Consider the following 17,317-nt stretch of genomic DNA (forward strand, 5'->3'; position numbering starts at 1 on the left):
GGGACCGGGAGGGGTCTCCAAGCTGAACAGATGTCTGGGACAACCTGCTTCCTTACACCTGTATGAGTCCTCGTAACCCCACGGATCCAAAGCTGAAAAATTCATGACCCCGGAGGGTTCCTGTCGGGCATCAAAGCCCCCCTATCTCTAGCCGAGCGTACGCGGCCCACCTTGGCTCTGGCGAGGGACTCCTCGGGCTTTGATAGCTCATGCCTGCACCCAGTGCACTTGATCAAGGGCTTGAAAGTCTGCACGATCGAGCTGTGGCCTGACTGAAGTGTGCCAGGGTCCCGCTTGGAGGCTCCAGACCCTCATCTCAGATGTATTGAGAGTTACAAAGGTTTTAACAGTTCTTTTGAAGAAAGTAAAACAGAACAAGTGGCTCAAGCGTGACTGGGATATTTCAGCTAATGAGAGCATTATCTCCATGGATGCGGTGAGGACTTCTTCAAGATGAAACAAACCCAAACAAAAGCTTCAAACTGTGCCCTACTTTGGAAAATTGTTCAACTGTAGTGCGCACGTAGTCAGCACAGGCGTGTGCACCCTGTTTACTTCTGTGCAAATTTTGTCTCATAAGAGGATGATCCACAAGTTCACTTCATTTTTAATATACACCACCGTTCAAAATATTGGGGTTAATTCATACTTGTATTCAGCAAGGATGCATTAAATTGATTAAAAGCGACAATAAAGACATTTATAACATGCAGTATAAGATTTCTGTTTCAAATAAACGCAAGACTTTTGAAGAAATATTAAGCTGTACTACTGTTTCCACAATAAAAATTCAGCTGAAAAAGCTGAAAATTCAGCTTTGCCATCACAGGAATAATTATATATATATATATATATATATATATATATATATATATATATATATATATATATATATATATATATATATATATATATATATATATATATATATATATAATAAATGCAGCCTTCTTTTAAAAAAACATAAAAAAAAAAAAAAAAACATCTTACAGACCCCCAAAATTTCAATGGTTGGTGTATTCTATTCAACAATGTATACAAAACGGCACATTCTGTTCTTAAATAGATTGCCTCTTAATGTTGTTTTTGCACATTTATAGGACTTTTTGTGCACATATATTATTGCTTTACAAAAGTTGCAAAAGTTAAAAGAGAGGAAGTCTCTGCAATACAAGCTCATGACAGTCACATCCTGTTATGAGTCTCTGCAGCTGAGGTTTGTGAAACATGCATACATTTAATACACACACAAACACACACTCACTCACACAATAAAGGAAATAGCCCCTGAACTATTACACAACACACTGACACCCCATGCTTTATGTACAAGGACTGGCTCTACTGTGGTATTAAGGGTGATGAATCATATATGCATTTTTTATTGGGGTAAACCGAACCATCTGTGGCTTACCTTCTCTGCGGAAGTTGGGCGCATGAGCGAAACTCGATCATATTGCCGCCGCAGAAGAGCCCACAGTGCCTCAAGGCGACCCTAAGATGAAACAGGTAATATCAAGATGTGGTTTTAGCTTGGTTTCTTTTTCACTCATCTCAAGTAAAGGCATCTGACATTATAAAGTGGCACGTTCAGATGGACTTAGAATGAAACTCAATATAAGGAAAAGGAGGCGAAGGAGAAATGGTTATGGCCTCAGTTGACCCTTCGCAGGGAGTTTGATTGACAAGCGATCTAAACAATCAGAACGCCGAATCCGCCATTTTGTCCGACAAAGCAGTCAAGAATTAGAAGATTAACCTCGGTGGACTTAAACTTGAAAAATGGTGTGTATTGACGTCTTTCCACGTTTGAAACAACATTCCTTCTCATGTTCATTCATGTAAATTGTAACTAAAGGGGGCGGGTCTTTGCGAAGGGTCAATTGCAAAAGGAAGTTACTCACCCTGATTGGAGTGTACCACTTGGATTCAGTTTGATGGTAAGTAGGTGGGGGTGCAGTTGGCTTTTTGATCATGGGTTCTTCGGCCTCCTCTTGAATTGATATCACTGCATTCTTGGCTTTCTCAAGTCGTGCGCCCTCCTCTGTGGATCCTTTCTCTCCCCAACGGACCTACACAGATATTAGAACAAGAAAAGGTCATGTTATATTATAATATATATATCTATATATAGTCTGTCCCTCACTGAAAAAGGCTTAATTAAATCTGAACTCCTCAAGCTGTAGGTTAAGTCACATCAATATAGAACGGCTTTTCTATAGCGTCCCTGGACATTCCAATCTGCAACAACTCTCAATTAATAAAACATTCTTTGCATCCCATGTTCCCCTCTACACATGTCAGCATGTGTTTAAAGTAAAGAGGAAGTAGGCATACTTAGGTAAACCTCCTCCCCAGGTCCAGAGATAGCTTCAGAAATGGAGATAGGTTGTCTGGATGAATGAAAGTTCTCAAAAACATTAAAGGTACTTGTGCCTCGGTAAGCCCTGAGCCCTATCATTCCCTTGCCTACTCATGGGAAAAGTTAGTAGAAAAGGTTTACAAAGATTTCAGAAGGAAATTCAGTGATGTCTTTCAGAGACAGAGGGGTGGCAGAGCATGAAACAAATATTTAAAACCAGCTTTGAGATGGATACAGTGCTAAGTAGCACATTTCAGGTGAACAAAAGCCGAATGACAGAATGGAAGTCAGCAAGAGGAATTCATCTCGTCACAACTCTTTCTCAATCCTTTAGCGTCAACATGACTTAAGACAGTGAGACATCATGGAGGCCAAACTGGCAGGGCCCTGTCACGTCAAAACCATCAGTCAGGGGCTATGCTACATTTAAGGAGATTTCTATCAGAAACTTTGAGGTGTGCTAAGCTTGACATCACAGACACAATGGCTTTCATAAAGAAGAGCAAATGCTCTTGTGTGAATCAAAAGAAAACAATATGCTTTCTTTTAAACATTTCAGACTAAATTTTGCCTGTTAGTTCAATATTTCTTTCTACACACCTATGAATCCAAGTGATGCAAAGACTGAAACGTGACTATGGATGCGTCATGTTATATCCAATAACCCATGAATAAATGACAGAAATCTCTAATGTCAGTCGATAACTGATACGGTATCAATATAATGTGTGTGTGACCCCAATCAAAGCCCTTTAAAATCCCTCTGCATCATGTTAACTCCAGATTTTCCATTTTCTACTCTCTCCACAGTCACTGGTAAGAGAAAGCCAAAAGAAAACAAGAATGGTCCAAGTTTCCTAAAACCCAATTGCTCCAGTTCAAACTGGACTCCACTAACTGTTGTATAAAATAGAATTATATAATGTAAGTACTAGTATTATGCAAACTGTCCAAAAAAAGAAACATGTTGATGTATCAATACATGACTTAATAAACAAACAGAGTCTTATTAATGTCAGGCAGGTCATGAACACTCCTGAGATAGAGAGTGGTGGTGGTAGACAACTGGAAAATGCTCAAAGACAGCCATGATGACATCAAAACCTTTTTTGTCATCAGGGGGCTGCACATCATTATAGGCGTCATTAAAATGGAAAGTTCACCTCCATGCGTTTGATTCCACCAGCTCCTCTTCCCCCATAGTAAGATGCATCCACGGTTGGCCACTTCTTCTTGGGTAGTGGATCTGGCTCTGGTATCTGAAAAAATAAATGGACAGAAAATAAATAAAATCGAGACTTCAAGCTTCAATGAAATGTGCATTGCAAATACAAAAGCAGAATTGTGAATTTTATGTACACTACTGTTCAAAATTTTGGGGTCTGTAAGATTTTTAATGTTATTAAAAGAAGTCTCTTATACTGAATCTTCAGCAGTCATTACTCCAGTTTTCAGTGTCACATGATTTTAAATCACTGCTGTTCTAGAAACATTTCTCATTATTATCAATGTTATAAATGGTTGTGCTGTTTAATATTTTTGTGGAAACCATGATACATTTTTTTTCAGGATTCCTTGATGAATTAAAAAAAAAAGTACTGACCCAAAACCTTTGAACTTTCATGTATATATATATATATATATATATATATATATATATATATATATATATATATATATATATATATATATATATATATATATATATATTCAAAAACACTGATTAAAAAAGAATCTTACAGGAGGTGGTGGTGGAGGAGGTCTTTGAGGGGGTGGGTCTTTAATAACCTGAGATGAGAGAGAAAAAAATGTAAATTAAATTACGCAAAGTTAGTTATCACTGTCTAAGGATGTGATTCACAATTGAACAACTGGAGCCTGGCACCAACACAACTGATTACAGGGGTCTGCATGTAAACTAATGCTGTAGGCCCCTGGTGCAAAATAAAGAAAGCCCAAAAATCAACTTGTTGACAGGGGAGTCTTTGGGGTGAGCATGGTGGTCCGTTTATCTCTTAATTAATTGGATGAGGTTCAACGCTCCCCTGCAATCCCCCAATCATAAAGTCCTGAGGAATTAATTAGCTGCAATGAAATGCAGAAGGGAAACTTGGGCTTCACTCCAGGTCGATCCCCAGTGCAAAGGAGAGGAGCGTTAACAGGATGAGATGTCTTCCTGTAGCACTTTCTGTGACAGCTTATCTGTCATGAGAAACACTACGCTGGATTCAGCAGGTGACTTCCCTCACAGACAAGATGTCTTCCTCACTGGAAATGTTAGCGGCATCCTCTGGCTCTGGTGTTGTCAGATTAGCGATTGCTCAGCAAACTACTTATCAACTGAACTGACACGTCTAACCACTCTTGGATGTGATGGTTAAATGTTTTAATAGACAAAGGTGAATCTGGGTCATGTTAAAAGGGCAAAATTCTTCAATGTAATGGCTACATATGTAATTTGAAAAGCCTGAGCCTTGAACCTCTGTAACACAGAGAATAGGCTCCAACAATCTAGATAAAACGCCTTGGATGTGACCATGATTCACCTGTCAACCATGTAACTCTTCCATTGCAGATGCTTTCCAAAATGGAAGCAAGCCTTGTCTCATTAAACATGAAAGATGCATACAGTGCCATTGCAGGTTAAGCATTTACTAAATTAGTTTTCAGGAAAAAATGCCTTTTAATCATCACATATCATGAGCAGAACAGCTGTTTTATTCACATTAAAGCGCACTGATACCATTTCGCCATTGTTACCATTATAATGATGGAAAATGATCAATTAGAGTTAATTAATTGCTCTTTGACTCATAACTGACTGTTGGAAAATCTAGTCCTATCTGTCCGTGGTGCCCCAGTGTGTGATGATTAACATAACTTTGGACAGAACCTTGTGCTAAAGGATTAGCTTTTTTTACAGAGTAATTAAAGAGCAGATTTATATTTGCCAGACATATTGTGGGATAAATAAGGCATTACACAAATGACATGCTGGGCTGTTAGGTTCTCAAACTACCTGACGGACAGATGTGAAGCCGGGACAACCCTTTAAATGTGGTTCAGGCAATGAAGAGCTGATAATTAAATCCAAAATGTCAGTGTACCTAGCCATCTGACACTCGCACGAGGGGCTAAGAACTAGTGGCACAGCTGTGGAATCAACCAATCACAGTCCAGCGGTGCAACGTCCCCATATGGCTTTAGGGATAATTGTCCAATTGGAGTTTATAATCTGTCCATTTCACCCCTCTGAACACACTGTTGTGTCAAGCTGTTTTCCAGGCTTAACATGATCATGGACAAGTAGCAGGTAGCATATTTGCAAATTAAAACGGTGCATTTCCATTAACATAAAATTAACCTGTTTGCAGTAACACAACAAATTAACGACCTAAGAATGTCATCAAAACATAATTAAACAGATGCCTTTATCCAAAGGTAATGATATATATTTATGACACTCAAATTATATATAAAATATATAACATTTAAGTGTTGTGTGATATACGTTTTATAAGATTGTCCACTGTAGTCAATTCAATCTTGCACTGGCGGTTTGAAGGCGCGAAAAACACATACTTTCATACTTGACCCTCCACTTTCTTATAACCAAAATGAATTCCAAACATCCGCATTTAATTCGACTCATATTTGGTATATTTGCAGAGGACATGTTGGTGTGGCTATGGATACTAATGTGTGTGTTTTGGGGGGGATGAGGTGCTTCTGTATTTCTCTGATTGCTGAAAACTGGCAAGGCTGAGTTTAAATATTAACAAAGCACACATGGCCCTTCTCTTGTGCCGGGGTCCCTGATGGAGAGGAACAGCAGCTCCTCCACCAAGACAAACAGGGCCGAGTCCAGACATGCTGCGGGGGGTTTACATTTTAATGCCTTTGTTGGTTTTCCAAAATATGCTTCCATCTCATCCTGGAATGGCTCCCACCAGGTTCTCAAAGAGAGGTGGCGCATATCATTTGGTTGTGCAGTAACGCTGATTGCCATAGCAATACTCGCCAGCTTCACAAATTCTAGATATTTCGTAAGTGCACCATCTGTATATACAAGCGCATCAGAGCCTGAGAAGTGTTGCTGCTTTTTTATTTAAATTATTGTTTTTTTAAGTTTAGGAGAGTGAACTTTTCACTTTGTTTGATTATTAGTCTGCAGAGAAACTTGTCACCCAAAAAAAATATATAATAAAATAAAAATCACAGAACCAATAGGAGAAGAGCTCAAATAAGTCTATATTTGTGGCAGCTGTTCTGGTTGCACATATCATATGAATCATCAGGATGTGGTAAAGTCTGTTTCCGTAAACTTTGCTTCCTTAGAAGGTGTCTTTAAAAAATACAGCTTAGACAAGGATATTACAGCAATATAGCTCCTACTGTTGATTCCTTATTTTACTGTAACCGGATGATGTAAACCACAAGAGAATTTATAGAGAAAATGTAATAGGAAAATAAAAATATGGAAGACAAACATGTTAATCTCAATCCCAGTTCAATCTCAATCAAGATTCTGTGTGAGACAAAAACTTGAAAACTGAGAGCAGGAAGACCTGTGACACTTACGACAGTGCAGCAGAGAGGCCAGAACCACCACATCAGAGCCAAAGCCAACAGGAGAAAGAGCACCAAGAACACAATGGCCACCACTGTGCCGTCCGACTAATGAGAGGGAATATTTACAATTAGCTTAAAAATAGCATAATAACAAAATGTTATGAAAACAGAAAGAAAGAAAATACTGAATGTAATATAAATCCTATTCCAAATCCAGTTATTTTATTCCAACTTTTATAGGATGAAGAGACATTTATTGCTGTTTTCTTTCTGATCTCATGTTTGACTTACACATGAGGAGGCAGTTATGATGAAAGCACTGGTGATGTATGATGTGCCACTGTTCAAACTGATCAGGACCTCCATTTGTCTGTAGGAAGAGAACACAAACACAATGGGACGGTGTGTTTAGAGTCATTACACACTGGCTTTTGTATAAATGGTGGAAAAACCCCAACAACATCAAAATTAGCTTTATTTGAAGAGAATAAAGTAAAGTGATGATAGTTATAGCAGCAATGGGGAAGCAAACATGGGGAAGAGTCTAGTTGGGGATGACTTACAGTATTTCTGATCAAACAAATGTCAAAATAGGCAGTGTTGAATCATTTTTATGCAAAAAAGGGAAGAAAACTAATGAAAAAAGGGAACGAAAAAATACACAAAAAAATAGTTATTTTCCAAAAACAGAAATGAAATTAAATGGAATTAAAGCAAAATTAAAACTAACAAAAGCTAAATGAGAAGCTAAACTGAATTGAAAATTAAAAACAAAATCATACCAGTAATGCTCACTGGTGTCATGAGAATTATTTGAAGTTTAATTCCTACAGAATTTGTTGGAAATTCTCTCTTATTTACTGTGGAGGGAGTTGAAGGTGGCTCGCAATTAAGGCGCTAATGATGAACGGCATTGTAATTTCCATATGTCTATTATGCAGGAGACAATTACCATGGGGCTAATGAGAATCCTCAAGCAGGAAATCGACTGACTGAACGCCTGAGATCCCTCCCAAAATGAGAGAATATGTAAAAGACAGGCCACTGTCTGAGAAGCCAATAATAATGCAGTAGAGACATAGGAGAGAAAAAGTTGCCAACAGAAAACAACGATGATTCCACTAACGTTTGGGCCTTGCGTAAAGCATTCCTAATGAGACCGGCAAGGTTCCTTCTCAAAAAACACCAACTGAAGAACTAACTTTCTAAAGGTTTTTTTCTCATTACAGCATAAACCATAATCTCTTACAGTACTGCACTCTAGTTTTTTTTTTTTTTTTTTTTTTGTCTCTTGAAGACTTTTAGATTATATTAGCTTGAACTGTCATTGCCTTTAAAAAATCTAGTCCTGAGGCTGCAGGAAGCTTGTAAAGGGTTTTTTGCATGTTAACTAGGTCCGTGTGCTGAATGGATGAGAGGAGAGGCTAATTCATCTGACATACTCAATACATGCAAATGGGAGGCAGGTTGATAATCAAGCTGGATATATGTATGTTTGGTGAAGGGATGAGAAGTGATCCAACAAATGATTTTATTTTCTTGCACTTGACTGGAAAGTCTAAAATTCCTTGGATCACCTTTGTTCAGTTTTTAGTTGGACAAAAAGTGGATTATGTGATGCTCTGTGAGACCTGATAACATTCAATTGGTATTCTTGGACAGTGCAATCAGCAACAAACATCACAAACAATGAAGGCTGAATTATTTATCTTCAGAGGTACTCTGAAACCACAATGAGTGGCAAAAAAAAAAAAAAAAAAAACATATCAAAGGAGGAAACTTAGTGGTAAACTCTAAAAGGCATTCCCAAAAGCCTCTCGATTACATTTATACTGAAAAACAGGTGAATCCCATGCTAAACATACAAAGCTGTTCCTGAAACTGATTGCCTCATTGTATGGTTTTCTTTTGACTAGAAATGCAAAGTAGAAGAAAATGTGACAGAAGTTCAGAAGAATAACTCAATTGCACAATTGCTCTTGCCATCACAGAAGGCCCCTCATAGCACCACAAGAGACTGAGAGTGGTGTGTGAGTTTGATTCCTTGTCACAAAGCACATGCTGATGGAGACTGAAAGTGACGTAGCTAGCTGAATGGGATGACACGGGTGTCACTAAGGGCTTTCTAACTTCCCTTTCAAATAAAAGTGAACACCCTGCATTATTGAAGGCCTAGCAAATGCATCAGTCCTGACGGACTGTAGCACGATGGCATGCATGTCTGACTTAACTTTCAGAAGTTAAATCTGTAAATCCTTTTCACATATAGTTTTCTTAATTAAATCAGGCTGTGTGCGGTTACTGTACTACATTTTCTACTACTAATTTTCATTTTATTTTCTAATTGTTTTTTAACCAGATTAAAACTACTCTAAATACAAAATACACATTATACAATCTGATATCAGTTATATTAATTAAAAACATATTGCCACCTTAACCAATTTGGTAAGCCATTTGTTAGTAGTTTGTAGCATGCAATACCAATCCAAAGTTTGGGGTCAGTAAGACTTTCTAAAAGAAATTCATATTTTTATTCAGCAAGGATGCAGTAAATTGATCAGAAGCGACAGTAAAGACATTTCTAATGTTACAAATAATTTCTATTGCAAACAAAAGTTGCTCTTTTGAACTTTATATTCATCAAAGAATCCTGCAGTATCAGTTTCCACAAAAAAAAATATTAAGCTGCACAAATGTTTTGAAAATTGATAATAAAAATAAATGTTATTTGAGCACTAAATCAGCATTTCTGAATTGCTGAAGGATCATTTACACTGAAGACTAGAGTAATGATGCTCAAAATTCAGCTTTGCCATCACCAGAATAAATTTAATTTTATATTATATACAAATAGAACATTTTAAACAGTGATTTTTTTCACAATATTACTGTTTTACAGTTTTTTTTTTTTTTTTTTTTATCAAATAAATTCAGCCTTGTCAGACTTCTTTGAAAAACATTACAAAATCTTACTGACCCCAGACTTTGAATGGTAGTATAATTACTTTTCCACAAGAATAGACTGACTGTAGATTAGCTAATTCAAATTATGATTGGCTTGAAGCTTGGCAAGTAGCTTTCCAGCACTGGTAAAAACATCCAATGTGACATATCCAAATATGAAAAACATCACACTTTGATTCAAAAATAAATAAGCCATTCAGTACATCATTGCCTTTCATTTTGGAAAGAATAACCATCTTTTAATCATCTAGCAGAGTGAGAGGAGGAGTTTTTGTGGAGGCAGCGCTGCCATGTTAACTGGGTATATTTCCCACCCCCTACGCAGATGGAACTAAAATGGCGGCATGACAGATCAGATTGATTATTGATGAGGCACGTTCCACCACTCGCACTGCAGGCAGGTGTCAGGTCTGTCCCTCAGTTATTTTTCTCACTCCGCTGTTGTTGTGAAAACGCAGGTGAGGACATGCTGCTGCCAGACAAAAGTTCCTCACCCCCTCCAGCCAAACACTCAAAGGGACGGGGCCGGCCAGCGCTAATGGGCAGGCTGACAGATGCCCTAGATCCTGGTCTGACGAACCAACAGCTGTCGTTGCAGATGAGACCCTGATATCTGGTGATACGTCACTGAACCACAAAGACCCTTTGAATTACAAAAAGCCTCCAAAAAGACACTATTTGATATTTCCTAGTGATCTGTTCCAGCAAGGATTGCTCAGGATAACTCACATACAGTATGTCTGCAAATATGAAATGACATGAACTACTGGTTTTCTAGGTGTAATACCTAGAAATTGGCAGTTTTCTGAATGCAAACATGACAGATAGGTAGAAACGGACAGAGAGTGGAAGAAAAAGACAGTGAGAGAAATTTCTAGCGCTCAGACGTGATGCAGGTGTTATGTGGTTGCCTATTGTCAATGCATCGTGAATTATTTAAATGGGAGCGTGGAAAAGGGAATCGGTGCATCTGTCGCACATCCTTTTAAAGCCCTCCACCAGATGTGTTTACTAGCCGTTCATAGCAGCAAACTACTTAATGGGTCACAGTTGCCAGCCAAGAGTTAATTAAGCAAGCCTTTTGAATGGCGACCACGTATAGGGGATCAAACGTCCTGGGTAAGTCGGACCATAATTTCACACAAGCTGCTCAAAGCTAATCCCAGATCCACACAGGGCACTGCTTCTCTCAGTCAACATAATGCTGTAATATGACATTTTAGGCTGGCATATCACATGATAATTTAATAGGTCACAATGTTGCAGCTCAAAGTATGTTTAGGTGAGGTTGAAATTTAATTGATTTCAGTGCATGATTTCTGTACATCTGGAGATCTTAATTGCTGCTTTATGAAACATAAATACTCACTGTCCCACTGAATACAGCACTGGAGCAGGACACAGGACATAGTTATCCATCACCTTGCTAGGCTTTTCCTCTGAAAAATGAATAGAAAGTTGATTGTGTTATGATCTGCTGCCAAACTAGCTTGAGAACAAACTCCCCCCAAGATGTGTACCGCCAGGCCATTCGTCATGGCGTAGAGGCTTACTAGAACTGCTGACGTGTGCAGTCAAGTTTAGGGAAGAGTGCCATTTTTTTCCATCCCATTTGAAAATGATTTCTTTGCCGCATCACTGCTGAAGGCACCCAGAATTCAACATTCATGTATTTCCTGTCTGGTTACAAAAGCAGTGACATGTGGATCCCATATGTGGATCTGTCTTCTAATGATTTTGCACTCATAAATGAAACACCATTCAGTGTCTGATAGGGACAGCACTAAAGAGCGGAGTATAGTGACCATACAGCATGTGACTGCTCATGAAAATCCATACATATATAAGTGTTATACACAGTAAAAGGAATAGTTCACTCAAAAAATGAAGACAATTTACTTACCCTCATGTTGCTCCAAACCTGTATGACTTACTTTATTCTGTGAAACACAAATGAAGATTTTGAAAAATGTCTTCACACAATGAAAGTCAGTGGTGTCAAATATAGTTTTGGACCCCCTTGGCTTTCACTGTATGGACAAAAAAAATTAAGAAACATTTTTCAAAACATCTTCATTTGTGTTTCATAGAATAAGCTTTGGAACAACATGAGGATGAGACATGAGTCAATGACAGAATTTTTTAATTTTTGGGTAAACTATCCCTTTAAGAAAATTTAGCGCAAAAATATTGTTGCTTTAGATGAGAGTAGGGCTGCCCTTGACTAAAGATTTTTCTAGTCGACCATTAGTCGTTCATTTAAGCCATTAGTCGACTAATTAATTTATATTAATAAGCCATAAATCATAATAATGAGCCTTTAATCTTATGTATACATAGCCTAATCAGTGCTCAAACACATGCATAAAGCTTGCCACAGTGCACCGGCAAACGTAACGATTATGAATGTGTCGTGAAAAAACAGCAAGGAGACTGTCTAAACATTTTAATAATTTATTGATAATGTTTTCTGTGTTTTCGGCTGCAGAGATTAAGTCAACAATGCTGACTCATCTCTCATCTCCACAGTAGTGGACGCGCCTATATGCAAGTTTCATATGGATTACATAATCCGAGAATATTTATTTTCCATTTGAATTGGCTTGTTTAAAAGTAGCCATTCCAAGCTATAGATATATTTCTTGTGTCTGTGAGGAAAGCAGCCTATTTATCTATAGGCAAACATTAAAGAGAATGGACTAAAGTTGCGACTTACATGTTTCAAGTGATAAGCCATATTTGAGATCGATAAATGATAGGTGAATGTTTTTTGATTTCCTGCAGTTAATGATCTGTGCCTCTAGGAATGCGTGACCTCGCCACTTCCTGTGGAGATTTTTTTTTCTGCGACTAACCGATTAATAAAATCTAAAGTCGACGGTTAGTCGACTATTAGGGGGCAGCCCTAGATGAGAGGTTCTCAATGTTTTTGATTTATAATATAAAACTATAATATATTAACAGAAACTGGGAGTGTCAATGATTTAGTCTTTCCGTAAGTTAAGCAATGGATAAACAGAGTATTTTAGTTAAGTTAGATTGTTTTAATGTATTAATAATAGCAATTATATTAATATATTAATTTAAAGGTGCTCTATGTAAGAATGACAGCTAGTGGTTGAAATGGGTACTGCAGGCCAAATTCGAAGACACGCAACAGGAACGAGATCAATTGACATTGCAAGGCGAGGAGACTTACACACAGTAAGATAATTAGTTGATTTATTGATTTATGATGAGTTGATATCGCGTTTTAATATGCTCCCGTTCATAGAGATTTTTAGATAAAAAAGCTGAGGTTTTTTAGGTCGGGTACAATCTGCGATCTCTGACCCATTTTGTTCGCTGGCTTCCATGGCTGCAATTCGCTGCATGCGCTTTCCACCAACTGGCAACCCGGGGTGGCGAAATACTATTGGGTAAATTGGCTACGTGCGGTCTTGCAAAGAACAAAACAAAAACAAAAATTCCGACACGGAACGCAAATTTCAAAGTAAAATAACTGGCTGTAGCAATGGTTTTCAGAGAAACAAATATGTGAACTCAGCATGTTTAATAAATATCTGTAAGCATATTATGGTATTTTATGCTTTAGTACAGTCTAAAACTTACATAGAGCGCCTTTAAATAATTTCATGGAAGTTTTTGGAAGTTTGCTGAGGTCCCCAGTGGACCCCTGGTTAATAAGAACCACTGCTTTAGATATTCGTTGGTCTAGTTGAGTATCTTTTTCTGTCTTTAGTAACCTAAAGTGACAGTTTAGCCACAAAACGTCTTGCAACTTAGGTGCACTGCATCTTAGGTGTGACCAGCTTGTCACTTCCTGTATGATACAACTGACTGTCACAGACACAAAATCTTTCTTTCATCATTTGGCTTTATCTATGCAACATCATATCAAGCTTAAGGGTAAGACTGAGGTCAATATATGTGGAATAATCATACTTACTGTGAGTAACTCCATCCACTATGAAACTGCAGATAACTCCTTCTGTTTGTTTCCCCAGCGTGAACCCATTCCCTCTTAAAACAATGTCAAAGGACTCTGTGGTATGTAAACCAGATGAGGACATAATGAGAAGCACTCCTGGGCGTTCACCCAAATCAACGACCACGTACACGCGCGCACACACACACACACACACAAAAAGGCAATTTCATCCACCCTGATAGCTGTAAAAACCCTTGAAATGCTTACGGTTCACGCAGACGCTGGACGGCTCCACTGTTAGGATCTCCGTGCATGATTGCTTGAGGATCTGTATGATAAAAAATGTATTCAAATCAGTATTTGTCACTGCTGAATCACTATATCAGCTATCACAGTGTCCGGGTCTTTAGCATTCACGCCGGGGATGTTTGCTATGCCAAATCAAGCTCAATGAGACGAGCATCACATACAGTGCGGTGTGGGATAGACCCGTGTCAGCCGTTATGGGGAAATTATGCGGTGCCATTTTTCCTCTTCAGCTCTATTAGAGACCGCAGGCTGACATTATCATATAAACAGGCCTGTGAGAGGCAACCATCGCCTCTCCCATCATCCACATAAATCAACAGAGGACAAACTATGCAAATCTCTGTACACAATGGGCAAAAAGACAACATTAACAAAAAGATATGGTCCTCCGAATCACCTGCAGCGGAGATGAGGCTTCAGACTGAAGTGGAGGACATGCATAAAATGGGCTGATTGAATATGACACCTGATAAACTCTGCTATCATTAAAGAGGAGAAGGAACACTGACTAAATGTCAGGGCTGAAAAATACTCAGGATGGTCTTTATGGCTCTTTAATGAGTTGGCACAATACAAGGGAGGTTCATCGCAAGACGTTTCAAGGAATTTTCTCTGACAGTTGTCTATACATGGGAATAGACTTAAAGCTTTAGATTATCCATCCATCCTTCCATCCATCCATCTATTATTATCAGACAGCTCTCTAGAAAACTTGATTCTGACTGATTAATCATGACATTCTTGAAGTGCCACAAATTCTTAAATGGACTGACCCTTTTTCACTTGGACTTGTGTTTGGATCACCATCCTGCTGAGAGAGTTTTTTAAAGCTTCAGTATTCTCCAGTATTTTGCTCTGACATTCTTCTCTAACAGCTCCACAGCATGATACTGCCATGACTTCACTGTATGATGTATACGAGGTGTCAGTGGTGTGAGAATTAGCACTACAAATACTGCTTCCAAATTTGGCTGAAAATGTTCTTGACCTCATCTGACTGCAAAATGGTTCCCTTTCACATCACAACTAGGTCAATATTATGCTTTTAATCAGAAAACCATGCTTAGTTCTTTCTGTCTGTTTGAGCAATAGCAATTGCCTACAATACAGGACAGGTCAGTGTTATGTGAGTTATATACACTATTGTTCATTATATGCTCCACCATTCAAAGGTGTGGGGTCGGTATGATTTTTTATCTCTTTTGCTCAACAAGGCTGCATTTATTTGATAAAAAAAAAAATTCCAGGAAAAACAGTAATACTGTGAAATAATTTTACAATTTAAAATAACTGTTTTCTATTTTATTATATTTTATTATAATATACAGTAGCACATGATCATTCAGAAATCATTCTAATATGCTGATTTGGTGCTCAAGAAACATTTATTATTATCAATGTTGAAAAAAGTTGTGCTGTACGGAAGAGGATTAGGGCCAAGCAATAATAAAAAAATAAAACCATCTCGAGATTAAAGTTGTTAAATTTCGAGAAAAAAGTCGAGATAAAATGTTGAGAATAAAGTCATTAAATTACGAGAAAAAAGTTGTTAAATTACGAGAACAAATTCGTTAAATTATGAGAAAAATGTCATTACATTTCGCGAAAAAAGTCGAGATAAAATGTTGAGAATAAAGTCATTCAATTATGAGAAAAAAGTTGTTAAATTACTAGAACAAATTAGTTAAATTACGAATTTGTTCTCATAATTTAACGTCTTTTTTCTCGTAATTTAATGACTTTTTTCTCATAATTTAATGAATTTGTTCTCATAATTTAACAGTTTTTTCTCGAACTTTAATCTCAAGATGTTTTTTTTTTTAATATAATTGCTTGGCCCTAATCCTCTTCCGTAGTGCTGCTTAAAATATTTGTGGACAATATTATCCTTTTTTGCAGCATCTTTTGTTGAATATAAGTTCAAATGAACAGCTTTTGTTTGAAATAGAGATCTTTTGTAACATTATAAAAAGGTCTTTACTGTCACTTTTGATCATTTTCAGGTTAAAAAAAAAAAATCTTACTGATCCCAAACATTTTAACAGTAGTGTAGATATGCACCAGTCAACCATATCATTCAATATCATGATATGGCCACAAAATATAAAAAAAAACTTTCTGTGCCATCAATCAAAACATTCTTGGAATATTAAAATAGGTCTGGCTAAATCTATTCTTTAGGCTTTTGCTTTTTGCAAAATCTCTGTTAAGTCTACTTTAGCCCCGGACTGCAAAGCTGCACAGATGATCTCAAATCCTGGAAATCTGAGCAGAGAGCAACATGAGGCCAACTAGCCCAGCCTCCAAGATTACTAATCACTAGAGAATGCTTGTGTTTTGCTGGGCCTGAAACTCTATTTGGCCAAACAAGCTAACTAAGTAAAGAGATGAAGGGTGTTTTTTTTTTTTTTTTATAAATATATCTCTTTTCTGGACAAAATCAATTTCAAGGAGGTCCTGTCTTTTGTCTTGCATGACTAAACCTGAAAAATATCCCAGAAACCGATTCCCGTGGTCACAAAACAACACACCCATGTACAACAACACTGGACTCAGCTGTTGATGGTTTACTGATGGCAGAAGATGTCCAGTATTCGTAACATGTTTACAATGTTAAACCGCATCATCGGTAAATTCTATGCACATAAAGGGGCAAACATGCAATGAAAAATACTTGACAAGTGAATTGTCAACAGACTTGTAAAAGGAAAAAAAAAAAAAAAAACACTTTGGCATGTTCATAAAAAAAAATAAATAAATGTTTCGCAGAGTCCTTTATGAACAAATTACAACCAAGTTATGTTAGAGATTTCAAAAGTTATAATCTATAAAGTTGCTTTACAAAACAGCATTTTTTAAAGCTTTACTTTAGTTAAATAACAGATCTGGATTGTTTTAGCATCATGCATCTGTCTGAAGCCAATTTTAAATTGCAAAAATATGTCAATTTTCAAAGAACACAATATACCCAGAAATTTGTATACTCTAGTTCAATGCGTTAATGTATATAATAGTGAGAATGCACACGCTGAAAACACCAAGAGCATCTTGCGTGCTTGAGTACATGAAACTGCTCATCTGTGGCACTCATTCATACAGAGATGCCCAGAACATGCAGACTTCGTATTGAAATAGCAGTCTTTTTGAGCTTTAATATTCATAGATGCTAGTGAATA

The 17,317-nt window shown here is 37.4% G+C and overlaps 1 protein-coding gene across 2 annotated transcripts in view; it reads right to left on the bottom strand.

The window, feature by feature from the left end:
- antxr2a (ANTXR cell adhesion molecule 2a) overlaps positions 1-17,317 on the bottom strand; it is a 58,219-nt gene that overhangs the window by 34,652 nt on the left and 6,250 nt on the right. For both annotated transcript variants that reach the window (XM_067407715.1, XM_067407714.1), the window contains exons 8-16: positions 14,100-14,160; positions 13,851-13,946; positions 11,271-11,340; positions 7,226-7,304; positions 6,944-7,039; positions 4,103-4,150; positions 3,526-3,621; positions 1,905-2,072; positions 1,415-1,495 (exon numbers count right to left, since the gene is read on the bottom strand). In XM_067407715.1, coding sequence (XP_067263816.1) covers positions 1,415-1,495; positions 1,905-2,072; positions 3,526-3,621; positions 4,103-4,150; positions 6,944-7,039; positions 7,226-7,304; positions 11,271-11,340; positions 13,851-13,946; positions 14,100-14,160 — 795 coding nt within the window. The remainder of the gene's footprint in view (positions 1-1,414; positions 1,496-1,904; positions 2,073-3,525; positions 3,622-4,102; positions 4,151-6,943; positions 7,040-7,225; positions 7,305-11,270; positions 11,341-13,850; positions 13,947-14,099; positions 14,161-17,317) is intronic.

This window comes from Chanodichthys erythropterus, chromosome 13, assembly GCF_024489055.1.
Source record: "Chanodichthys erythropterus isolate Z2021 chromosome 13, ASM2448905v1, whole genome shotgun sequence".
Lineage (NCBI taxonomy): Eukaryota > Metazoa > Chordata > Actinopteri > Cypriniformes > Xenocyprididae > Chanodichthys > Chanodichthys erythropterus.